This window comes from Myxine glutinosa, chromosome 6 (genome assembly GCF_964187855.1).
Source record: "Myxine glutinosa chromosome 6, kmMyxGlut1.1, whole genome shotgun sequence".
Lineage (NCBI taxonomy): Eukaryota > Metazoa > Chordata > Myxini > Myxiniformes > Myxinidae > Myxine > Myxine glutinosa.
The window spans coordinates 3,865,323-3,891,231 of record NC_136266.1 but is presented as its reverse complement, the minus strand read 5'-3'; the positions used below and the strand labels follow the sequence as shown (position 1 = coordinate 3,891,231).

The 25,909-nt window shown below is 46.9% G+C and overlaps 1 protein-coding gene across 3 annotated transcripts in view; it reads right to left on the bottom strand.

Annotated features, from left to right (window-relative positions):
* Positions 1–25,909, bottom strand: part of LOC137429548 (F-box/LRR-repeat protein 19) — a 248,856-nt gene that overhangs the window by 115,860 nt on the left and 107,087 nt on the right. For all 3 annotated transcript variants that reach the window (XR_013623757.1, XM_078779567.1, XM_078779568.1), the window contains exons 6-7: positions 18,365–18,406; positions 17,447–18,231 (exon numbers count right to left, since the gene is read on the bottom strand). Coding sequence is in view for 2 of the 3 variants with exons in the window: in XM_078779567.1 (XP_078635693.1) it covers positions 17,447–18,231; positions 18,365–18,406 (827 nt within the window). In the remaining variant the exon portion in view is untranslated. The remainder of the gene's footprint in view (positions 1–17,446; positions 18,232–18,364; positions 18,407–25,909) is intronic.

Sequence of the window (25,909 nt, the reverse complement as noted above, 5' to 3'; positions counted from 1 at the left end):
CACCAGTGAAAGAGATAGATTCCCTTCATTTCCATTCCCAAAACCTCCATTCCCCCTTTTCGTCGATTGGCAATTACCTCCCCTCCAATAACCGCCATTGACCACGAGGCAGGGTCGGAGAAGAAAGGCGTGTCTCCACCTCGTCATAGAGGGGAGGAGTGAGCCAGCCCCACTCGACCAACCATGAGCCAGGGGTTTGGCTAGGGAGGGCGGAGGAAGAGCTATCGGGGAGGTTCGCAAAGGTTGAGGGGCGGGGCCTATATAACCCACGGCAGGGCGTTTCCCAAAGCAGTTGAGACAAGGAGGGAGAGACATGAGATGGGCTTTTACAGGCAGACGAGAGGGAGTCCAAGCCGTTGAGACGAGAGGAGGTCCAAGGCAGATGAGCTGAGAAGAGAGAGGGTCCAAGAAAGAGCTGAGTTGTGAGGTCCAACAAGCAGAGATCATTCAAGGAAGCACCAAGCCTGCTATTCGTCACCTTGCTCGCGAGCGGCAGCGTCTACAGCAGCAGCAGCAACAACGCTCGCCAACCGCTTAGGGACCTGGACGGCAGTTCGGAGCAGGGCCGCGAAGGAACGGCGGCTGCCCAACGTGCGGATCGTGCTGCCGGACCCAGTGGACTTTCCTCTCCTTCCAGCCAATTCCTGTCATCATTCCCCGTGTGAGTCATCTTCGTTTGTTCTGTCCTGGGTAGGTAATTAAGTCTGTATAAGCTAAAGATTGCACTGTGTCACCTGCGTCTTATGTGTTGTAAATAAACGTGACTGCTTGCTTCCTACTTATATGTGTAGATAATAAATCCAATTACTCTTCTGTCCGTCTTCTCGTCTTATTCCTTTTCCTCTTTGCATTCGGTCGTTTTAGAGTTTTCCAGATTGGGCAGCTGCGGTGCGATACGGCCAAAGTTTGGGGTGAATCGGGTGAGTTGGGGAAGAATCGGGGGAACTGTTAGGTCGCGGTAATACACCACCGCTCGGTCAAAATAACATCTTGTCCGCGACCCGCAACAATATATATGTTCAGGTAGTGTATATGTATACGTATATATATATAGTGTATATACACTATATATATAGTGTATATACACTATATATATAGTGTGTGTGTATATATATATATATATATACACATACATATACACTACTGGTCAAAAGTTTTATAACAGCTCAATTTTTCCAGTATTTATTGAAATTTAAGCAATTCAAGTCCAGTGAATAACCTGAAATTAGCACAAAGGTGAGCAGTAAACTGCTCGAGGTTAAAGAAAAAGTTTAGGTTAGCATAAACGGGAAAATAATGTAAATTGCACAATTATATTGTAAAAAAAGGCTTTCTTCAGGGAACAAGTAATGGGTTAACAACTTACAGCTGTTCTGCAGCAATTATTATTAATTGCTGAAGCTTAAGAAAATTAAGCTTAAGCTTAAGCTGATAATTAATCAGCTTAAGTAAATTAAGCCTTGAAAGTTGATGCAAACAATTCGTACAGGTGTCCCAACCTCTGCTGATTATTTGATTACAAACCCCCTGTCTGTATTTTTTTTTTTTTTTTTGTATACTGAATCGAGACTCGTGAAAGAGCTAACATTTACTTCACAAACAAATCAACCAGACAAACAAAATATATAAAAAGAGGGAGCGGAAAACAAGATGGGGAGAGAAGGGGAAGGACACAAACACAACATTTGAGAGCAGGGAGATGTGTGGAAGGGAGAGGGCTTGGGGGGAGCATTATTGGAACAGACTGTTATTACACCCTCTGAAGCATTATTTGGACAATATTGCACTGCAGGAAGTAGTATATTGCTATCATGAATGAATGAATATGAATGAATGAATGAATGAATGATCGTTTTGAGGCCATTTTCCCCGCTAGAGCGGGGGTTAGCCTTGCGGGCCCCATGACAATCATGGTTCCCTGTTTGAGGCAATGTTTTTATGGCCGGATGCCCTTCCTGACGCCAACCCTTGGTCGCCTCTTACGATGCGCAGGGATACGGTGTACCTATTCTAAATCGGGGTACACACCGTGATCATTCATCCCAGCAAGCTGGTACTCAATTTGCCGACCTCGGAAGGATGACAGGCCGAGTCAACCCCCCTGGCGTTAATTCAGCGATCGACCGGGATTCGAACCCAGGATCCTAGGATCCCAATCCGGCACCCTAACCGCTAAGCCTCGACTTTGTATACAAACTCATAACTCATGAGCCTCGACTTTGTATACAAAAAAAGAAAAAAGGAAAAAGAAAAAAAAAGCTAACACCAGGCTTATATTGCTGTCATAATGGCGGGAAAAAGGCAATTAACAAAGGAAGACAGACAGACCATTATAACCCTTAAAGGTGGAGTGTGTTCGGCGGTTATATCTGCAAAAGGTGGCTACTTTGCCGATTCAAAATTTTAAATTAAATTTTGTTGAAGAAAATGATTCTATGATTTCTTTTTTATCTCCAATTGTTTATTTGTTCTATGCTTAATTTCAGAGTACATTGAGACATTAAACTGCGTACATTTCAATAGAAAATGGAAAAATTGAGGGGTTCTAAAACCTTTGACCCGTGTAAAAAAAAAAAAAAAAAAATAAATAAATAAATATATATACTGTATGTATATATACTGTATATATATATACTAGCAGAAGTACCCGGCTTCGCCCGGGTTGAATAAGAATAATACAAATATATGATGAAAAGAACGTATATTTTAGAGCAATATCACAGTACATTTCCTACATGACGTTTTGTCAATTTTCAATTTCTCAAAACCTCTTGGTATACAACATTTCTGGTTTTCTTACTTGATGCCAAGACAAAGATTGTTTGGTTTTCCAACCCTCGAGCAGCCCACGTACAGCTGGCCATGGGAAGTACCCGGCATTGCCGGGTGGGGGAAGGGAGGGGGGGAGGAAGGGGAACGGGGGGGAGGGGAGGAGGGAGAGGGAGGGGAGGAGGGAGGGGGAGGGGAGTGGGAGGGGAGGGGGAAGGGGAGTGGGAGGGGAGGAGAAGAGGAGGGGAGGGGAGAAGAGGGGGGAGGGGAGAAGAGGGGGGAGGGGAGAAGAGGAGGGAGGGGGAAGAGGAGGGAGGGGGCGGAGGAGAGGGGAGAAGAGGAGGGAGGAGGGGGGGGGGAGGAGGAAGGGGAGGGGGGAGGGGGGAGGGGGAGGGGAGGGGGGAGGGGGGGAGGGGGAGGGGAGGGGGGGGAGGGAGGAGGGGGAGGGGAGGGGAGGCGAGGGGGAGGGGGAGGGGGGAGGGGAGGGGGAGTGGAGGGGGAGGGGAGGGGGAGGGGAGGGGGAGGGGGGAGGGAGAGGAGGGAGGGGGAGGGGGAGGGGGAGGGGGAGGGGGAGGGGGAGTGGAGGGGAAGGGGGGAGGGGGGTGAGGGGAGGAGGAGGGGAAGGGGGGAGGGGGGTGAGGGGAGGAGGAGGGGAAGGGGGGAGGGGAGTGGGAGGGGGGAGGGGAGGGAGAGGGGGGGAGGGGGGGAGGGGAGGGGGAGTGGAGGGGGAGGAGGAGAGGGGAGGGGGGAGGGGGAGGGGAGGGGGAGAGGGAGGGGGGAGGGGTGAGGGGAGGGGGGAGGGGAGGGAGGAGGGGAGAAGAGGGGGGAGGGGAAGAGGGGGGAGGGGAAGAGGAGGGAGGGGGAGGGGGAGAGAAGAGGAGGGAGGGGGAGGGGGAGAGGGAGTGGAGGGGGAGGGGGAGGAGGGGAGGTGAGGGGGAGGGGAGAAGAGGGGGGGAGGGGAGGGGAGAAGAGGAGGGAGGGGGAGAGGCGGGAGGGGGAGGAGGAGAGGGGAGAAGAGGATGGAGGGGGAGAAGAGGAGGGAGGGGGAGAAGAGGAGGGAGGGGAGGGAGGGGAGGGGGAGTGGAGGGGGAGGGGGAGGGGGGAGTGGAGGGGGAGTGGAGGGGGGAGGTGAGGGGGAGGGGGAGGGGAGGGGAGGAGGGGAGGGGAGGAGGAGGAGGAGAGGTGAGGGGGAGGGGAGGTGAGGGAGAGGGGGAGGGGGAGGGAGAGGAGGGAGGGGGAGGGGGAGGGGGAAGGGGAGGGGGAGGGGGAGGGGGAGGGGGAGTGGAGGGGAAGGGGGGAGGGGGGTGAGGGGAGGAGGAGGGGAAGGGGGGAGGGGTGAGGGGAGGAGGAGGGGAAGGGGGGAGGGGAGTGGGAGGGGGGAGGGGAGGGAGAGGGGGGGAGGGGAGGGGAGGGGGAGTGGAGGGGGAGTGGAGGGGGAGGGGGGAACGGATAGCTTGGCAAGCGATAGCAGGCTTTTTACTTTTATTTTTACCTCAATGAGGGCTATTTATATAGTCCGTGCGTGGAGCCTTCAAGTTCAACATAAGTTTTTTTATGAAAATAATGCAGATGTATAACAATCCACCAATGCAAGTTCAGAAATGAATGCAGATCCTTTACTTTGCGATACAAACGCAATTCCCGCCATTTCCACTCACGATCGAGGGCCTCCACAGTGACCGCGCCTCTTCTTCCTCCTACAACTTCGTCTCACTTCTTTCACTCAAAATGCACGAAATTCTGCCGCATGAAATTATGTAGAGGCCTCGTCGGGGGGATAAAAGGTAGATAAGGAAGGCGTTGTAACAGAAGAATCAAAATAAAAGTGGAAGAACATAAGGAAATGGGAGCTATTCTGGACCCACAGCCAAACCCGAGAAACCATTGCAATACACCCCGAACGTCGAGCGCCGCCACAAACTACACCATGGAATTGCAGCTGGCGCGGTTTTTTAAACCATTGATATTAAAATAAAACGTAGCCTAAAACCACCGGGATTTTATGCTGATTCCGAATCTGTGTCTAAAACTTTTCTCCGATGTGTAGTTCTTGAGTTATAAGCGGACATCCAGACACAGACACACACACACACACACACACACACACACACACACACACACACACACACACACACACACACACACACACACACACACACACACACACACACACACACACACACACACACACACACCTCCTTTATATATATATATATATATATATATATATATATATATATATATATATATATATATATATATATATATATATATATATATATATATATATATATATATATATATATATATATATATATATATACATATATATACAGTATATATATATATATATAGAGATATAGAGATATATAGAGATATATAGAGATATATAGAGATATATAGAGATATATATATATATATATATATATATATATATATATATATATATATATATATATGTACAGTCATGGCCAAAAATATTGGCACCCTTGCACTTTTTTCAAATAATGCACCATTTGTTCCAGAAAATTGATGAAATAATTTTTTTTTTTTGGTATCCACATATGCCCCTATGGTATCCACTGTCCCCCAGCAATGTATTTCTTTGGTTCATTCCAGTTGGGCTTTCTTAAGCAAGAAAGTTTACAAGTTTACAGTTATAGAAAACATCCATAACTGTAAACTTGTAAAATTGCAAATGCATCCGTTAAAAAACAACAAAAAAACCTCAATCATTCATCGAGAATTTGAAAATTGTAATTTCTATAACTGTAAACTGTGAAATAAACGTGACAATAATGTCTGTAAATGAAGAAAAAAGTGCCCGTAAATGAAAATGTATGTAAATAACCGTAAAAGTATCCGGTAAATGTATAAATGCCGTTAGAAGTGTGGAAGTACCTCAATCAAAATCTTGCATTTGAAAATTGAAATTTCTGTAACAGTAAACTGTGAAATAAACATGACAATAATTTCCATAAATGAAAAAAAAAGAAAGCTTTGTAAATGAAAATTTATGTGCATCACCGTAAATGTGTCTAAAAAAACAACAACCTCAATCAATACCTAGCATTTGAAAATTGTAATTTATAAAACTGTAAACTGTGAAATAGACATGACAATAATTTCTATAAATGAAAAAAAGAAAAAGCGTCCATAAATGAAAATTTATGTGCATAACCGTAAATGCATCCGTAAAAAATTAAAAACCTCAATCAATATCTAGCACTTGAAAATTGTAATTTATATAACTGTAAACTGTGAAATAAACATGACAATAATTTCTGTAAATGAAAAAAAGAAAAAGCGTTCATAAATGAACATTTATGTGCATAACTGTAAACGTGTCCGTAAAAAAAGTAAAACCTCAATCAATATCTAGCATTTGAAAATGGCAATTTCTATAACTGTAAACGGTGAAATAAACATGACAATAATTTCCGTAAATGAAAAAAGAAAAAGGGTCCTGAATGAAAATGTATGTGCATAACTGTAAACGTGTCTGTAAAAAAAAAAAAAAACCTCAATCAAAATCTAGCATTTGAAAATTGTAATTTATAAAACTGTAAACTGTGAAATAAAAATGACAATTTCCATAAAAGAAAAAAAGAAAAAGCTTCCTAAACGAAAATTTATGTGCATAACTGTAAACACGTCCTTAAAAAAACAAAAACAATCAATATCCAGCACTTGAAAATTGTAGTTTATAAAAATGTAAGCTGTAAAATAAGCATGGCAATAATTTCCATTAATGAAAAAAAGAAAAAGCGTCCATAAATGAAAATATATGTGAATAACTGTAAATGCATCTGTAGTAAGAAGAAAATAAAAAAATAAAAAAAATAAAATACCTCAATCAATATTTAGCATTTGAAAATTGCAATTTCTATAACAGTAAACTGTGAAATAAACATGACAATAATTTTCGTAACTGAAAAAAAGAAAAAGGGTCCTGAATGAAAGTTTACGCAAATTACTGTAAACACCTCCATAAAAAAACCTCAATTGATATAAAGCATTTGAAATTTGTAATTTCTATAACTGTAAACTGTAAAAATTAACATGACAATAATGTCGGTAATAAAACAGAGAAAAAGCAACTGTAAATGAGAATTTACGTAAAACAAGCGTTATGCCTAGGTCCCCCGTCGGTGAAGTGATGTGAGTTGACAAAGTGGAAGACGCAAGGCGGCCATCTTGGATTTTGACGTGGAGACCCAATTTTCAATAGCGTTCTCCCTTATGCGTAGATACACCCACACACCAGATTAGAAGTTAGTAGTTCGTTTATTTTTCAAGATATTTCGCTCACAAGGTTCAGACATATATATATGGTGGCGGCCATCTTGGATTTTGACGTAGCGACCCAATTTTCAATAGCGTTCTTCCTTATGCCTAGATACACCCACACACCAGATTAGAAGTTGGTACTCCGCTTATTTTTAAAGATATTCCGCTCACAAGGTTCAGACATACATGGCGGTGGCCATCTTGGATTTTGACGTGGGTTGCACCCACACACCAAATTAGAATTCGGTCCTTCGCTTACGCACGCACGTACGTACGTACACAAGCACGCACGCATGGACGGACGGACAGACAAACGGACAGACGGACGCACGCACGGACGGACGGGAAAACCATAGTCCCCCTTTCGCTCCGCGGTGCGACAGGGGACAACAATGAAATCGCACCCGTTAAAAAATAACTTCAATCAATATCTAGCACTTACAAGCATTACGCCTAGGTCCCCCGTCGGTGAAGTGATGTGAGTTGACAAAGTGGAAGACGCAAGGTGGCCATCGTGGATTTTGACGTGGCGACCCAATTTTCAATAGCGTTCTTCCTTATACGTAGATACACCCACACACCATATTAGAAGTTAGTAGTTCGTTTATTTTTCAAGATATTTCGCTCACAAGGTTCAGACATATATGTATATATTGTTGGGGTTTTGAGAACCCTGCACTGTGTAAATTGTTGTAAATATACCCTTTGTAAATAATTCTTGTTATAAATACCTCCATTCATTGTCAAGGTCAAAGGTCGTCCCCTAGTTAGTCCAAATCGCAACACGTAGCGAACCATAGTCCCTGTTCGTAGTTATTTCATTATTATGTGTTTCAGGTAAGGCTGTGTTTCCAATAGTTTGACTCTATGTTGCATTAATCAAATAAGATAGGTCCCTTTCGTTCCCTTCAAAAGCGGTGCGAGTGGTTTGCTATCCTGCAAGACGCCATTGCCCATGTGCTCATCTCGGAGAAGAAGGGGGGAGGAGCCGCCAAATCACGGGCGTGGCACGTCGTCATGATCGGAGGTGGAGTCGGCCAGCCCTAACAGCCAACCAGCACCGTGGTGAGTGACCCGGTAGGCGTGCCCTCGCAGCCGGCGGCTTGATTCGTAGACGAGTGAATAAAAGCGACTGGAAGGGACTGCTTCATGAGACGCGTGAGGAGGTTCATGAGAGAGAAGGGAGAGAGGAGCACCGATGAGCACGAGAGAGGAGCACAGATGAGCACGGCAGAGTTGTGAGGCATGAGAGTTGGGTCCGTTGGCGGCGACAATACCGGGCAGATATTCACATTATCCATGCGTGAATGAGACACGGAGCTGCCGGCCGCTTTTCGCCGCTGAACCGGAGCGTGGACGTTCGGGCGGGACCTCGACGTCGTGCCACCGGCCCCGGACCTTCCTGCCCGCCAGCTCCTTGGACCGTGTCCCTCTTCCAGATTCTTTACCATTGCCATTTTCTCCCATTCGTGTAAGTGTGTTCGTTCTGTCTGTATTGTCCTGGGGCTAAGTTAAGCCTGTGTAGATAAGCTTGCTCTGTGTCCTGCTCCTTCCATTTCTTGTATAAATGCCCTTCTTTCATTTCCTCTTGTAGATAGAAATAAACCTGTGTTCTTTCCTTACTTTAGTTTCTTCTTTCTCCTCCGATCGTTTTCGTCCCTTCCTTCATTTGAGTATGTGGCGCGATTTTGGCCGAACCACTTTTAATCGGGTTTAGTCCATTGATAACGGCTCGAACCGCGGATTGCTAAACCGCTCGGCAAATACCATCTTGTCCGTGGTTCGAGCGGTACTTGTCTCCCTGTTTTGCGGAGGGATTGATAAAGGTATTCGGGATAATACCTGGACCAATAACCCTGATCAATCCCACCCCGCAAAAGAGCGTTACAAGTACCAGGACTGGTCGGACAGCCAGCTTAACCGGACAAGGGGATTAACTCCCCCCTTGCTTACGGGAGTGCCGTCCCCCGGATCCGTAACAATTGGTGTCGAGGAGTGGGATTTGGACCCGAACCCAATTTTGTAAAACGTCTGGAAATTTGGTCGAAATTACGAGCGGCCGAAATTTTGTTAACATCCTAAATTAAAGTCGTGCCATGGATGATCAAGGCGATCGGGTGCCGGTAGGGGAGAATGGGGGGTTAGAGGCAACCCAGGACCCCAGGGAGGAATTGAGAGAGAGGGAGGAGGAGAGCAATGAGAATGCGGTAGAGGGGGTTGGAGGAGCACAAAATGGCGCCTCGCACGTGGCCGCGGTAGCCGCGCCCGCTGTACCACTACCAGCGGGCTTCGATGTGGAGGACTTCGTGACGCAATTCACCGCGATGCTGAGAATGAGTGTGGGAGGCCAACTTGAGCAATTGGGAGACCAACTTGAGCAATTGGGAGGCCAAATTGGAGCAATAACGGACGAAATCAGGGCCAATAGAGAGGGAATGGAAAACAGAATGGGTGACCGAATAAAAAAAATGGGGGAGAACATTGACCGCGAGTTGGGCGAGCAGGTCCCAGGGGTACGCGACGGAGTAACGCAGTTTGAGAAGCGTGGGTTGAGCGAGGCGGAGCAGAGCGCAGCCAAAATGACGGGTATAGAGATCGCGACCCGGGGTATGGGGCAGCCGGCGACCGCTGAAGTAGAGAAAATTTTATTACAGCCAGCGGCCGTCGAGGAAAAAGAAAAAGAAACAATTCAAAAAGCGGAATCAATAGTGGAAATTGGATTTGAGCAGACGGCAGACGTAGCAAAGCACTCACAGCAGAGGGAAGAAATGGATTGTGCACAAAGTCCAAGCTCATACCTTGATGCCGTGCTTAACCCCAATAAAGATTTGCAGGTGTTGGAGCAGGGAGGAAGAAGAACCCCCAAGGTGAGACGGGCTGTGTATGGTGCGAAAAGGTTTTTCGGAAAAGTGTTTGGCGCGAGTGGGTTTGTCGCGCGATTGGGGTCAACATGGCACCCCAGCGTTTGTGGGAGGTCCGTGGTGCGAGAAAGAATGGCGCGCGTGTAAGAAAAAAATGTGCGTCGGAGAGTGAGTGTGTGACAGAGTATGGGAGTGATACCGGGTGCGAGAGCGAATGCACGTCGGAGGGTATATGTGAAACAGAGTGTACGGAATGTGACACGGAGAGTGAGTTGGTGGTGGCGCGGGTGCGAGGAGGCACACCTGAGTTGGTGGTGGCGCAGGTGCGTGAAGGCACGTCGGAGCGCGTGAGTGGGTGGATGCAAGAGTGCACCCCCATGAGTGGTACAGAGTACGTACCGAGGGGGAGTGCGCAAGACGGTGTGCGAGGAGGTGTGTTAATGAAGTGTGCGAACGACGAGTGTGCGCCAAGGTGTGCGGTGGTCAGTTGTGTAATGAAGTCTGTGAGCGGAATGAGTGTACCTGGGTGGTGTGTAAGAGAAAGTACAATAACGAAGTGTATGGAGACACCTGGATGTATGAGCAACGAAGGGAACGAGTGGTGTGAGCATGTCCGGGGAGCATCGATGTTAAACGGGATAGCAGTTAGACCGACATTTAACCGACGCGAGCTCTAGGTCCGTGCCGGGCTGTGGGTATTGCGGGAGCCGGCAGGGATTGGTGCAACGTCGCTTCTGTTCGGAGCGTCGTGCACGATCCGGGCCGGGCCCCGCCCCGCACGGTCGAGTCCGGGCTTTGCCGGGCAAGGCGACCGGTCCGGTTCGAGGGCAGGTAGGAGGGATCGGAACGGCGCCCCCTTGTGGTGGCGGCGTTCCACCCGGGCAAGGTTGGCCCATTGCGCTTGGGAGCGCAGGTGCTTTAAACCTCGGCCCAACCAAACCTCCTCCCCTGAACCGAGTGCCGGACGGACCCAACCGCGGTAGACAAACCACCCGCATCCATTGCTCGGCTTTGCGAAGCCGAGCTTTGAGAATGTAATGACGCACCGAGGCTCAAGTTTAATGGACATTTGGTAGGAGTAGGAAATTGATGATTGGCAAATTGGATTGGTAAATTTGATTGGCAAAGATGATTGGCAGTAAAGATTGGCAAGAATTGGATGGGCGAAATTGATAGTGGGAGATGCCCGAGGTGGAGGAATGGCAAATCCACCATCCCTCACATCCACCCAGGCACATGAGCTATAGATTATGGGGTTTGGCAGTGTAAGCTCGCCGAGGGCAGGTAAGGATAAATGTATAGGGACCTAGAGATGACAATAGGTAACTGTAGAATTAAGTAGTGACATTGTACAAGTAGTGTGGATGTAGAATAGATTAGGTGGATTATAACGACGAGGGAGCGCAATAATATAAGGGGCGACTGGGAAGCGCGAGTTTTAGAAGGGCACCAGCTAGTTAGATGATGCCGTGTGTGTGAGAATCTTGGTGTTGAGCAAATGAGGAATTGCTCGTGAGATGTGTGTGTGTGAAGGAGGTGATGGAGCAGCATATGGTGAAAAGTGCGATTGTGAGTTGTATTGAGTGAATGGTTCCGGAGGAAGGAGGGTGCAGGGAGCACCAGGTGTGCAAGTGAACAGGTGTGCAAGTGAACAGGTGTATGGAGAATGGTTGGATGAAATGAATGGTCTGGAGTAAATGGAGTATGGAATGGATGGTGTGGAGTGAGAATGGTGGAAAATGTGGAGTGGAGTGGTTGGTGCGAAAGGAGTGGATGGGGAGGATGGACCCCTATCACGAATACCCGGGAAGGGTAGTTTAAGAATTAGATAGTGGGTGTAGGTAAATTGTGGTGGATATTGGCATCTGTGGTGTGTGTGGTAGAATGGTGGTTGGATGGGTGCATTAGTGAGTGGAAATGGCTGGGCGTGTGGCCTGTTAGTGTGTATGGTTAAATGGGCACTCCGCCACTGTGAGGATGTCGGCCAGGTGAGGCCGCAGGTGGGCTCTGGGAGCCGGTAGAGTTGTGAATGGGGCCCGAGGATCCGGAGAACGGACCCGGGTAGCCCAGTGCCAGAGAGGGCACCGAGTGGGGAGAGCGCCAGAGGGCCTTCCCCAGGTAGATAGGTTAGGGTAAGGAGCAGGTAAGCTCGGAGGCAACTGCAGTGGCAGCAGTGTGCAGGTGAGTAGACCTGCTAGGGTAGCCACACGACTCAGCCCCGAAATTGTGCGAAGGCACAGGTAGTTGAATCGGGGGAGTGAGACCCCAAATTGATGAGCACCACAGTTTGGTCAATGGGAGTTCAGTTTTTAGAACCGCATAGAATAAGATGGCCAATGGTTTGGCAGGGAAAGACCCCAGGTAGTGTAAAGTGTGTTAATGTCATTTAGAAAGTAGTTAGGATTAAAAATCCCTTCGCACCATATGCATCCACTCACCTGAGGTGACATAACTCCACACCATACCATGGTTTTGTTATTTTTTTTGTTGCAAATGTTTTGGGGATGTAAGACGCATCATGACGTGGGTGAGACATTGTGCTGGTATTCCATCTCTTCCTCCTTAAGAGGGATTGATGATGAATTGGGTGATGGCAAATTTGGTTAGAAATTGGGATTGTGGACGAATTTGCTTTAAAGGGAGATATGGGGAAGACAGGACGGGTAGTGACGAATCTGTAAAGTTGTAAATTTGGTAAATATAGGGTAAGGGGCAAGGGTAGATTAGGTGACGGGGGGGTGACGTACGGTAGGGACGGGCTTTCTCCGCTCGCTCCCCATGCGCACCTCACCTCTGCATTGCCTTGTGTTGATGTGTACCCTTGCGCCCTTGCACCTCGCTGACTCTGCTTTGTCTTCCTCCCCACCCATGGACTGTGCTCTCTGGGCACTGAGGGGAAGCGTGCGGGAGCCGCATCTGTGTGCCCGAGCCGCCGCGGCCAGCTGCCTGGACCGATGCACCACCTTATGGACCGCACGACTTGTGGCCTAGCACCACCTTATGGACCACACGTTTGTGGCTAAGCACCACACCCATATGGACCCCACGTGTGAGGGCCTGGCCCCTCTGCTGGGACCAGCCATGATGGCCAGGGAAGAGTTGGCTTGCGGACCCCGGTGAGGTGGCCCCTTTTGCCCTACAGGTGGACCACCCATAGTTGGTCCCTGTGGGCCATAAATAAAAATGGACACGTTTTGTACTTTTTATTATTATGTGCAAATAGGCAGCAAGCAAGAACAACAAGAGCAAGAAAAGAACAACACCAGGAAGAAACATCGGCCAGCAGAGGGAGCAGCAAGAAGAACCGTTCCAACAGTTGTTTTTTTGATTGAAATGTATGACTGTGCACTGGATGGTGCTTGATGGTGCTTGTTATTGGTGTTTTTGGTGCTTGCATGCTCGGGGATGCATTGCAATATCAATTCTGCATCCCCGGGTATGTGAGGGTGGTGTGTCGGTGCAGTGCATGCTTTTCCTCCCTCCCGCAGGATTCTTCTTTTTGTTTCCCAAAAATGACAGGTCCTGGGTTGCAATGTAAATACAAATAGTGTCTTGTAAATAATGCTCCCCACCGGCTAAATGTGTAGTTTGAGAATAATTCCGCAATTCGGTTATTCTGTGGGTGTGAATCTGTTAGGTAGGATGCAACGTAGCAGGGGGACATACTTAATTGTGTTTTAAAACTGTCGCACTCAAGGGTGGGGTTAATCGTAGAGGATAACTGCATCTGAGTGTCACATTAAGTTAAAGTTTTTTCGGCCCGGGACGTGCCTGGCGGAATGAGGGCGCTGTGTTGGGGTTTTGAGAACCCTGCACTGTGTAAATTGTTGTAAATATACCCTTTGTAAATAATTCTTGTTGTAAATACCTCCGTTCATTGTCAAGGTCAAAGGTCGTCCCCTAGTTAGTCCACATCGCAACACGTAGCGAACCATAGGCCCTCTTCGTAGTTATTTCATTATTATGCGTTTCAGGTAAGGCTGTGTTTCCAATAGTTTGACTCTACGTTGCATTAATCAAATAAGATAGGTCCCTTTCGTTCCTTTCAAAAGCGGTGCGAGTGGTTTGCTATCCCGCAAGACGCCATTGCCCATGTGCTCATCTCGGAGAAGAAGGAGGGAGGAGCCGCCAAATCATGGGCGTGGCACGTCGTCATGATCGGAGGTGGAGTCGGCCAGCCCTAACAGCCAACCAGCACCGCGGTGAGCGACCCTGTAGGCGTGCCCTCGCAGCCGGCGGCTTGATTCCTAGACGAGTGATAAAAGCGACTGGAAGGGACTGCTTCACGAGACGCGTGAGGAGGTTCATGAGAGAGAAGGGAGAGAGGAGCACCGATGAGCACGAGAGAGGAGCACAGATGAGCACGGCAGAGTTGTGAGGCAGGAGAGTTGGGTCCGTTGACGGCGACAATACCAGGCAGATATTCACATTATCCATGCGTGAACGAGACACGGAGCTGCCGGCCGCTTTTCGCCGCTGAACCGGAGCGTGGACGTTCGGGCGGGACGTCGTGCCACCGGCCCCGGACCTTCCTGCCCGCCAGCTCCTTGGACCGTGTCCCTCTTCCAGATTCTTTACCATTGCCAATTTCTCCCATTCGTGTAAGTGTGTTCGTTCTGTCTGCATTGTCCTGGGGATAAGTTAAGCCTGTGTAGATAAGCTTGCTCTGTGTCCTGCTCCTACCATTTCTTGTATAAATGCCCTTCTTTCGTTTCCTCTTGTAGATAGAAATAAACCTGTGTTCTTTCCTTACTTTTGTTTCTTCTTTCTCCTCCGATCGTTTTCGTCCCTTCCTTCATTTGAGTATCTGTGGTGCGATTTTGGCCGAACCGCTTTTAATCGGGTTTCGTCCATTGATAACGGCTCGAACTGCGGATTGCTAAACCGCTCGGCAAATACCATCTTGTCCGTGGTTCGAGCGGTACTTGTCTCCCTGTTTTGCGGAGGGATTGATAAAGGTATTCGGGATAATACCTGCACCAATAACCCTGATCAATCCCACCCCACAAACGAGTGTTACAAGTACCTGGACCGGTCGGACGGCCAGCTTAACAGGACAAGGGGATTAACCCCCCCCCCCCCCCTTGCTAACGGGAGTGCCGTCCCCCGGATCCGTAACAATATATATGGTGGTGGCCATCTTGGATTTTGACGTGGCGGCCCAATTTTCAATAGCGTTCTTCCTTATGCGTAGATACACCCACACACCAGATTAGAAGTTGGTACTTCGCTTATTTTTCAAGATATTCCGCTCACAAGGTTCAGACATACATGGCGGCGGCCATCTTGGAATTTAACGTGGGTTGCACCCACACACCAAATTAGAATTCGGTCCTTCGCGTACGCACGCATGGATGGACCAACACACGGACGGAGGGGAAAACCATAGTCCCCCTTTCGCTCCGTGGTGCGACGAGGGACAAAAATTGTAATTTCTATATCTGTAAACTGTGAAATAAAAAATCTTAATGAAAATTTACATAAAAACCGTAAACGTGTCCATAAAATAAATAAATAAACCAAATCGATATCTCGCAGCAGGTCGGTAATGCTTGCAATCCTTGCATATAACCATAAAGCTTCTATTTATTACGTATGTTCGTACGTATGAAGCAAAGTTTGTTATTGCTTACAATACGTAAGCATAACCCACTTGTATATAGGACCGTCTGACGTGTGCGAGCTGATCGCCATAACGCACCAAGAGTAATTTGCATATCGCACCACAATCTAGTTTGAATCTTGTGCCGAATTTCAACTGCCCCTCATCCTCACCATCTCTGAATCGTCCCTTTTGATACACAATCGGGGCACAACACTTAGCTTTTATTAAACACATTTTTAGATGCACTTTATTTTGGTTTTATTATAATATTCACGTTAATTCCCATTGCATTAAGACATTATACATGCCGTTCACTGCCACCCGATAGCCTCGCAACTCCACTCGCCACAACCTTTGCTCCAACAACACACAACTTGCTCACCTTCTGCCACCATCCTCACCTCATCCACCAAGCAGCATTTGCTGCAGGAAGCACAGAGAGGGGATCGCTGGAAGCGGCTGCCAGTGCTTTCGTTCGCCGGACGTACGGACATTGTTACACATCAGAACAGACAGGTATTAATTGGTCATTAGCATCCTGTGCACCTTTAATCGCTCCGTATATCTTTACCAAGTAAATTATGTGCTCCCAGTGTTAGTCCCGCGCCGAGAGCACGTTGCTACCTCTCCCACCCATGTTAACTGCAGAGCTCCATCCCACGTTGGAAGTACCGTCTGATTGAAATCGGCTGCGAAAATCTGGCGAGGGTGGGGCATAGTAGCAATGCACCAATCGGCATCCCGGATTCCGCCAATAATCTTCTAGATTCCACTTCCAGGCCCCATCATCGCTAATGGATTATAAAAGCGCCGCGGGTGAAGACTCTCTCTCTCTGCCCGTCTTACTGACTCTGCCTGCACTCTCTGCATGTACGTTGGTGGTGGACGATCTGGGCTCGAGGGGTGGCACTCACGTTGGCGGGTCGGAGCTGGAAGCCGAAATGGTGGGCAGACGGAACGAGCACGTTAGGGCCAAAGCCAAGTCATGTTACACATATCTTTTAGGTTCTCACACTTTCTTTTCTCAGCTTTATTTTATTATTTTATCACAACTGATCACGCACCTTTGCAGCTCTCGTGCAGCATTTGCAAGACACGCACGACATTGCACCATCTACAGTCACCCACCATAGACACCATAAGTATTACTCCCCTCTTTAGCCCCGCGCTTCCGTGACCTAAATGCTAAAGGAGGGGTCCTTTAGCATTTAGGTCACGGAAGCGCGTCTGCTCCACACGGTAAGCAAGAGGCCGTTGACCCTCGTGCTTTCACTATCTCCCATTCCTTTCTTACCTTCCGTGAATGTCTGATGGGTGCCCTGTACTGTGTCTAGCCGGTAGATAAGGCCTCAAATTAAGTCGGCATCTTGTACATTTTCTTTTCTGCTTGTAAATATTGCTGCACCCTACATTGCTTGTGATCGCTTGTACATTTTGAATTTGCATTCCCCCATTGTTCCCTTTGCGTGTACCTTCCCCCCCCTCTACACCCCCTCAAATAGTAAAGCCCTTCAGTTCCCTCCCACCTTTATTGCATGATCCAGATTGTGCTTTGTATAAATAAATCCCTTGTCGACATTCCTTTCCATGTGTCCCCGTTCGTCTTTCCCTCCATTGATCCAGCACTGTTCGCACATTAGTTTAGACTGGAAGATTATAATTCCCCAACTAATTGTCTCATTATGGTCTGGCATGCACCAGTGGTAAGCTCGGCCACCCTAATTTTTGACAGAGGCTTTAAGTGCATGAAGAGTTCGGAATATTATGATAACAGGTTGGATTTATGAAGTCTCCCCTCCTAACCCCCAAACTTAAAAACATGCACACAGACAGATGTGTGGAGCACGCATACAGATGCGACACACAAAATTGCAATAAGCAATTAATACAAAGTTAAATCTTCATGAAAATTCTCACTTACCATCGATTCCAAGTCTTGCAGACCCTCATGCAGAGACACATGTCCCTATGGGAGAGATGACAGAAGACTGAAACCCAACCCTCATGGCGGAGAGGGTGCGAGCCACCATCTGCAAGTGGCAGCGAGTCTGGTGGGGGGCTCACAAGGGGAGGTTTTATCACATGGCGCTCCAGGAGATGAGGCTTGGGCGGTGAAACAGAGGTGGGTGGCCGAGGTAAGCCACCAAGACGCGTATTTCCGCATAATCTTAAAGGTATGGCCATCTGCCTGGAACATGGCAATTGATCCGAAGGTCTGGATGTTCCACGCGTAGTTCCATTGAGCGTTTTGGCAGCTTTCTGAAGAAGTTCATTACTTGAGAAAAGGCGAGGAGTACGAGAGCCATTTTCTCCAAGCCCAACGTCCTCTTCATCTTCACGCCGTGACCCATTAGCTGCACAATCCCAATCGCAGGGGCCCCACCCTCGACCTCCCGGATGTGGTTCACTGTGCTGTAAACCCCACAGGGCAGGACGTGCATTATCCTTGGCCTGCGCCGTACATGGCTTTGTCCGTTCGGGATCACGAGGCCATTTTGCATTAGGTCTGCGCTCCCGTATAGCCTCGTCACGGAAGCTCGGGCCGGCAATGTTCCGTCCTGTTGTCTTTCCACTCCCACCCATTCCCAGTATGTCCCTGCCCCAGCTTTGGTTCAAGTCTGTGCCAGAGGATTTGTCCTGACCCTCGGGCATCTCTCCGCGACCATCAGACTCTGTTCGACCGTTTACATCCATAGCCTTCCGTTTCTACAAGACAAAGGATACAAGAGCAAGGTGTTAACAACTTTCTCCCACAAAACAAGACTCAAAAAAGGAAAAAAATGGATATAGTGTTATGATGAGCTTCTCTTGATTGAACACCAAAACCTTGCATACCTACCTTCCTCCTCATAAGCTTTTCTGCTTTATCCAACTTTAATTGCTGTTGGGAGAGGGGATAGGAAAGGGGGAAGGGAGGTGTAGGGGGGGTGGGGGGGGCAATGATAGATATATTACATGATCAGGGCTTTGACAACAATATTGCAACATTACTGTTTTTTTATGAGGAAAATATATCTCACATGACAATGGGTTGAAAGTCACAACAACAAAAGATAGGCCATTTTAAGGCTACGACAGCAAAGCCACACCACTGAGAAGAGCATCACGCCTGAGAAAAGAGCCAATTCATGAAAGCTATTTAAAAGCAGGACAAGGACAGAGAGGACACACTTTCCTACAATGCCGAGCTACAAAAACAGATCTCTTCATTATAAACAAAAATCCCACATTACAATCCAGAAGTGGAAATGAGAGCAAAACCAAAGCAACGTACTCACGCAACCACACATATGTATGCCGCACGTACTTACGCAACCTATGCCTTTTCACTTTTCGAAATACATATATAATCACAACTAAAATACTTGTGTGGATAACATTCCCTTCGTCTGTGTTCAAGTCTGGTGTGGGGGACGTCCCGTTTAGAAATGTAGTTTACCGTCGCGTTTTCTTGGTATAGGCATCTGTTTTAATAAACCTGTTTGTGTGTATGTGTGTGTGTGTGTGTGTGTGTGTGTGTGTGTGTGTGTGTGTGTGTGTGTATGTATATATATATATATATATATATATATATATATATATATATATATATATATATATATATATATATATATATATATATGTTGGAACCCATCTGTGGATCGGTCCCATCGGCCGATGGGTATGACCCATCTGTGGATGCATGAGAAATGACAATGCAGACCCATCGGCCGATGGGTCTGCGCCATCTGCGGATGTGTTGTTCACCTTGAAGGAATGTGTATGCATCAATGGTGGATGAGTATGTTTATTTGAACCTAAAAATAAGCAATTGATGTCATAAATGTTTATAAAGCAGTCCGTGACATGTGGTTTGTCGATAACCGTTTGTTGATAAGATAAAAATAAGATAATGTCGCTCCATTTAAAAAGGCTGGTCTACTTCGCTGGTGGCACTGGCAGACTCAGCTCTCCATTGTTTATATAGCAATGTTGAAATAACGCTGAAAAAAACGCTGAAATATGTGTTGTTCATAAATAGATGGGTAGAAATAGATAATAAAACATTTAAAAATCATCTCTGTTAAATTCCTACCACATGTAATTCCAATGACTGTGTACCTGATTGAAGAGCACCATTCTGTCAACACATTCCTTCAAGGTGAACAACACATCCGCAGATGGCGCAGACCCATCGGCCGATGGGTCTGCATTGTCATTTCTAGTGCATCCACAGATGGGTCAGACCCATCGGCCGATGGGACCGATCCACAGATGGGTTCCAACATATATACACAGACTTGGCATTTAATATGGAATATTTTTTTTGAGGGGGTGAACTTACTTTTCAAGATGTCTTAGAACCAAAAGTTCATTGGAATTATGTTGAAATTATTCTAGGTTTTGTTAACCTCGGTTTGTCTTTCTGTGTGATTAATGTTCGCTCTTTCACGAGCCTCGATCTTGTATACAAAAAAAAAAAAAAAAAAAAAAAAAAAAAAAATGTGACCTTTATGACAAAAAAAAAAAATGTGACCTTTAAAAGAAACAAAAAACACATTTGACATTTCGAAACAAATAAATTGATCCTTGAAAGTGATGTAAACTGATATCGAACTCAATTCATGGACAGTACTGTGTTAAACTTCTGTACGTTTTCCAGAAGTATCTCTTTATTTTGCACATTAGCCAAAAAATTTTTTCACAAAAACAAAAGTTAAATTACGACTGTGATTACGGACAGTAAAATTACAGTTCAGTACTTCGTGTAACCCCCTCGAGAATTCAGGAGAGCACGTACATGTTGAGGCATGCTGTTCACGAGATTTGCCAAGGTTTGGACAGGAATCGCTTGCCATGCAGTGACAATAGCCTGCTGCAATTCATGCACAGAGGTCGGCTGCTGGTCCAAGTGGTCGATTTGACGCGTTAATTCTGCCCACAAGTTGTCTATCGGATTCATATCCGGGGACATGTGAGGCCACTCCATATGCTCTACACCACGGTCAGCAAGAAAGTGTTGGATCATGCGAGCACGATGAGGCCGTGCATTGTCATCTTGGAAGACAAAGTTTCCTCGAAAGGCTGCACGAGCAAATGGAAGCAATGTTTCTTCCAGAATGACCCTGTACTTGAACTGGTTCAGGTTTGCATTCAGAACAACCAGGTCAGTTTTGCCCCTGCATGAAAAGCAGCCCAAACGGTCACCCCACCACCTCCAGCTTGGACTCTTGGCACGATACAATCTTTGTTGTCGGCTTCATGCACTTGTCTGCGCACTCGGACAGTGCTCTCTGGCCCACTGCAAACAGCGCTGGCGGTGTTGTCTGGTCAGGCGTGGCTTTCTCAGGGGACGCCTGGCACGATAGCCTGCTTGAACCAGTCGTTGGTTGACTCGCCTTCTGGATACAGGCACATTTGTCAGTTGCTGCCACTCAGCCCTAAGCCGATAAGCTGACTTGGTACGGCCATTGCGGACTAACCGGTGCAGCTGGCGATCATCCCTCCTTGTGGTTCTGCGGGGACGTCCTGGCCTCGGTATTGGAGTAGGGACACCCCTCTGAGCATTTCGTTTCAGGATCTTTGACACCTGACCTTGAGTAATGCCATACTGCCGAGCAATAGCACACTGTTTCATGCCGTAATTTCTTAAAGCCACCACTCCATGACAAACAGCATTGTCGAGTTGACGGACCATCTCCAGAGGAAGCGGCAATAACTTTTGGAGACGTGCAGCAGTTGTTTTCCACTAATACAGAACGCAACAACCCTTGTATACCCGACTGTGAAGCCAATCATCAAATGCACCTGTCCGTACATTTTGCCACGCCACCTGTGATATAATCCTGTTGTTGATTTCTTGCTGCGACAGACAATCAGTGACATGGTTCTTTTAACAAATAAATCACCAAAGTGTAAAAGAAACTCACCAGATTGATATACTGAGTTAAGAAAGTCAACACAAGTTAAGAAAAAAAAAATATTCCATATTAAATGCCAGGTCTATGTGTGTATGTGTATGTGTATGTGTGTGTGTATGTCTGTATATATATATATATATATATATATATATATATATATATATATATATATATATATATATATATATATACATATATATATATATATACAATATATATATATATATATATACACACATACACACATACATACATACATACATATATATTGTTGTGGATATGAGGATTGTATTTTTTTTATTGTGTGTTTTATTAATATTGCTTTATTCTGGACCCTCCTGCCTCCAGTGTTGTATAAAGGTCAAAGGGCGTTCCCGTAGTTAATTCCATAAAGCATACACACCAGCCAATCATAGATTTCCCCCTGGTTGATAGTTATATCTTTATTATGTGTATTAGGGTAAGGCCTTGTCTTCCATTAAGATGACACTCCATTGCACCAAGTGAAATAGAGTAGATTCCTTTCACTTTCCCCTTTCATCATTGCCAAGCCTCGATTGCCAATTACATCCCCTCCAAAACCACCATTGAACATGTGCTCGGGTCGGGGAAGACGGGCGTGCCCACCCGTTGTCATCAAGGGCGGAGCCAAAGCGTCGCGCGACCAACCAGGGCCGAGGTGAGCACACCAAGGGGCGTGTCCTGAAGGCCGGCAGCTTGATCGCCGGAGGCGTTATAAAAGCGCGCGCGCAAGGACTGCGTGAGATGATCCAGAGATAACATTAAAGAGATGATCCAGAGAGAACATTAAAGAGATGATCCAGAGAGAACATTAGAGAGATCATCCAGAAATATCATCCGGTGAGATCGTCCAGGGAAGCACAAAGCCTGCTATTCGTCGCCTTGCTCGCCAAAGTTGGACCAAGCAAGAGAGTTGGGCAAGAAGCAAGCACGTTGTTCAGTTGTGTGGTTGGACCAGACGAGTCCTGGCAAAGCACGCGACGTCCCCAGAGCAGCCGCAGCCACAGCAGCAATGACAGCAGCGGGGGGGGGCCTTGACGGCAGTTCCGGAGCAGGGCCGCGAAGGAACGGCGGTGGTTAAACGCGCCGATCGTGCTGCAGTACCATTGGACCTTCCTTTCCCTCCAGCCATCCACCTCCTGCCTTTCCATCCTTCTTGTGTACGTGAGTTTGTTTTGTTTGTTCTGTCCTTGGGTTAATTAAGTTTGTATAAGCTAGCGTTGCACAGTCTAATATCTTCTGTATATTATTTTATTATCCTTCCTTCTTCCTTGGTTTCTTTGGTCCTGTTAATAGCAAATAAATTATATTCGTATTGCAAAACTTTTTTTTGTCTTCTTCTTCTTCTTCACAACCGTGTCGCCTTTGTCTTTTCCCTATTGAATATCTGTGGCGCGATCCGGCCAACGTTCGGGAATCGGGTTACTCGGGGTAACTGTTAGGGCCGCGGGGCCTCCGCTCGGCAAAACCAACATTTTATCCGCGGTCCGTAACAATATATATATATATATATATATATATATATATATATATATATATATATATATATATATATATATATATATATATATATATATATATATACATATATATATATATATATATATATATATATGTTTGTTTGTGTTTGTTTTTGTTTTTGTATACAAGATCGAGGCTCGTGAAAGCGAACATTAATCACACAGAAAGACAAACCGACAAATAAAACATATAACATCGGGAGCGGTAGACAAGATGGGGAGAGAGGGGGAAGGACACAAACACAACATTTGAGAGCAGGGACCGAGAGACATGGAGACATCGAGAGATCTGAGAGAGGGCGAGGGCTTTGGGGGGGGGGCATGGGAAGGGGGCGGTGGGAGAGGTATAAAACATATGGACACTGCCAGGACTTCCAGGAAAGAAGTTGGAATTTCAAACAAGGTGGATCTGGGGTGAATTAGCGGGGGTAGAAAAGATCACGGTTTTGGATGGGGGAAGATAAGAGATGGTGGTGAACAGCTGTTTTAAAGACCTGGAGGGAGGAGTGGGATTGAAGGGAGTGAGGGAGTTTGTTCCAGAGGCGGGAGAAAAGAGGAATGAAAGAGTGAAGGTGAACAGAGAGCCGAGATTTTGGCAGTTTAACCATCAGAGGGTTGCTGGCAGATCTTGTGCGACCTGTAGGAATATTTGGGGGACAGAGCACAGAGAGAGCTGGGGGTGCAAGGCCGGAGAGGAGTCGGTAGAAGACAGAAAGACCACCTACCTGCCTGCGGTGAGTGAGTGAAAGGCCCTCAGAGATAGCTTCATCGCGGGAGATTCCAATAATTCTGAAAGCTTTGGTTTCAACAGCGTGAAGCCGAGCTAGGTGTGAGGCAGGAGCACCGGCTCATAGGGGAGAACAGTATTCCATTGAGCTGTGGATGAAAGCCTTGTATGTGGTGAGGAGCTCAGGTGTGCCGAGGAAGGACTTCGCACGACGGAGGATGCCCAGTCGGCGACTGGCTTTGGAGGCCAGCTTGGAAATGTGGTTTTCCCAAGAAAGATCATGGCAGATAGTGAGACCCAAAAGCTTGAGCGACAGAACTTCTTGGAGAGGATTGTTGAGAAAGTAGATGGGAGGGTTGTCCAGTCGATCTTTTTGGAGAGGCATAGTAAGAGTGTGAGATTTGTCAGGATTGAAAGACATGTTCCACTTGTTTGACCAGTCTGTGATTTTGTCCAAGTCTTCAGAGAGTGAGGAGGCTGCAGACTGCCGATCTGAGGGAAGAGGAATGGAGCGGCAGAGAGTGGAGTCATCAGCAAAGAGATACAGAGGATTTTCCAGAGAGTCGGAGAGATCATTGATAAAGACCAGAAAAAGCACGGGGCCCACAACACTGCCTTGGGGAACTCCAGCCTGAACGGGAAGGGGAGATGAGAGAAACCCATTCAGGGCCACACGTTGACGACGACTAGAGAGGAAGTCCGCCAGCCATGCATGGAGATTTCCATGGATACCAAAGGAGGAGAGTTTGGTGAGCAGAGCGGGGTGCCAGACCGTGTCGAAGGCACGTGATATGTCGAGGGAGACAGCTCTAATTTCCTGTTTGGCATTGAGGACCTCCATCCATTGTTGAGACAGCAGAAGCAGCATGTCCAGAGTAGAGTGACCTGGTCTGAAACCAAAGTTACGGTTTTTGTTACGTTACGGTTTTCCGTACGTTACGGAAACCAAATATTGTTACGGTTTTTCGAACCTTCACTTTGTAAATTTAGTAGTAAATTTCCTGTGTACATTTCGCCCTTAAATGGCTGTTAATTGAAATAAGTGCACCTTAGCTAGTCCATCGCACACACGTAGGCCACCATTGAACCTCTCTATAGTTATTTCTTTATTATGTGTATCAGTTCAGGCTGTGTCTTCCCAGTGTGTACCCTGGATTAGAATAGGTACACCGTATCCCTGCGTGTCGTAAGAGGCTACTAAAAGGGTTGGCGTCAGGAAGGGCATCCGGCCATAAAAACATTGCCTCAAAAAGAGAACCATGACAATTACGACTACATATGGACAGGTTACAGCCCGAAGTACCCAGTGGGGGACCCCACTCCCTCTCCTCAAAACTCAAGGTGGGGAACCCGATCGAAGCAAGGGTGGAAATCATTCCCTTTATGATGACGAAACGTCTGATGCCCGACGCGGAGATCGGTTTCTGAGATTTGGGACATAGAATGTAGGGACAATGACAGAGAGATCAGGAGAAGTGGTGGAAGTATTAGTCAGAAGAAGAGTGGACATATGTTGTGTGCAGGAGACGAGATGGAAGGGAAGTGGTGTGAGAATGGTGAAGGGTAGGCAGGGACAGAAATACAAGTTTGTGTGGCAAGGGTGCCCGGAGGGCGTGAATGGTGTTGGTGTCCTGTTTTCTGAGGAGTTGGTAGACAGTGTGGTGAGTGTGACTAGAGTGAGTGAAAGGTTGATGATGGTGAAAATGATGATTGGAAAGCTCTTGGTGAACATCATCTCGGGATATGCTCCGCAGGTTGGTCGGAGCGATGAAGAGAAGGACAAGTTCTGGTGTGCAATAGAGAAGCTGATGGAAAACGTGAAAGATGAGAAGTTGTTGTGGTAGGAGGAGACCTAAATGGACATGTGGGAAGGAGTATGGACGGTTTTGAGGGAGTTCATGGGGGTTACGGATATGGTGTGAGAAATGAAGAAGGTGAAAGGATTTTGGAGTTTGCTGATGGAGCTGATTTGTTGATTTGTAATACTCAGTTCCAGAAAGAGGATAATAAGCTTGCTACATACACGTCAGGTGGGTCGACGACAACCGTTGACTATCTGGTGGTGCGTAGGCGAGATAGGGGGCACCTCTGGGACACAAAGGTGATCCCGGGGGAGGAGGCTGTTTCACAGCACCACTTGGTTGTCTGCGACATAAGGGTGAAAGGTGCGAGGAGAACTCGGCGGGTGAAGTACCATCCGAGAATGAAGGTGTGGA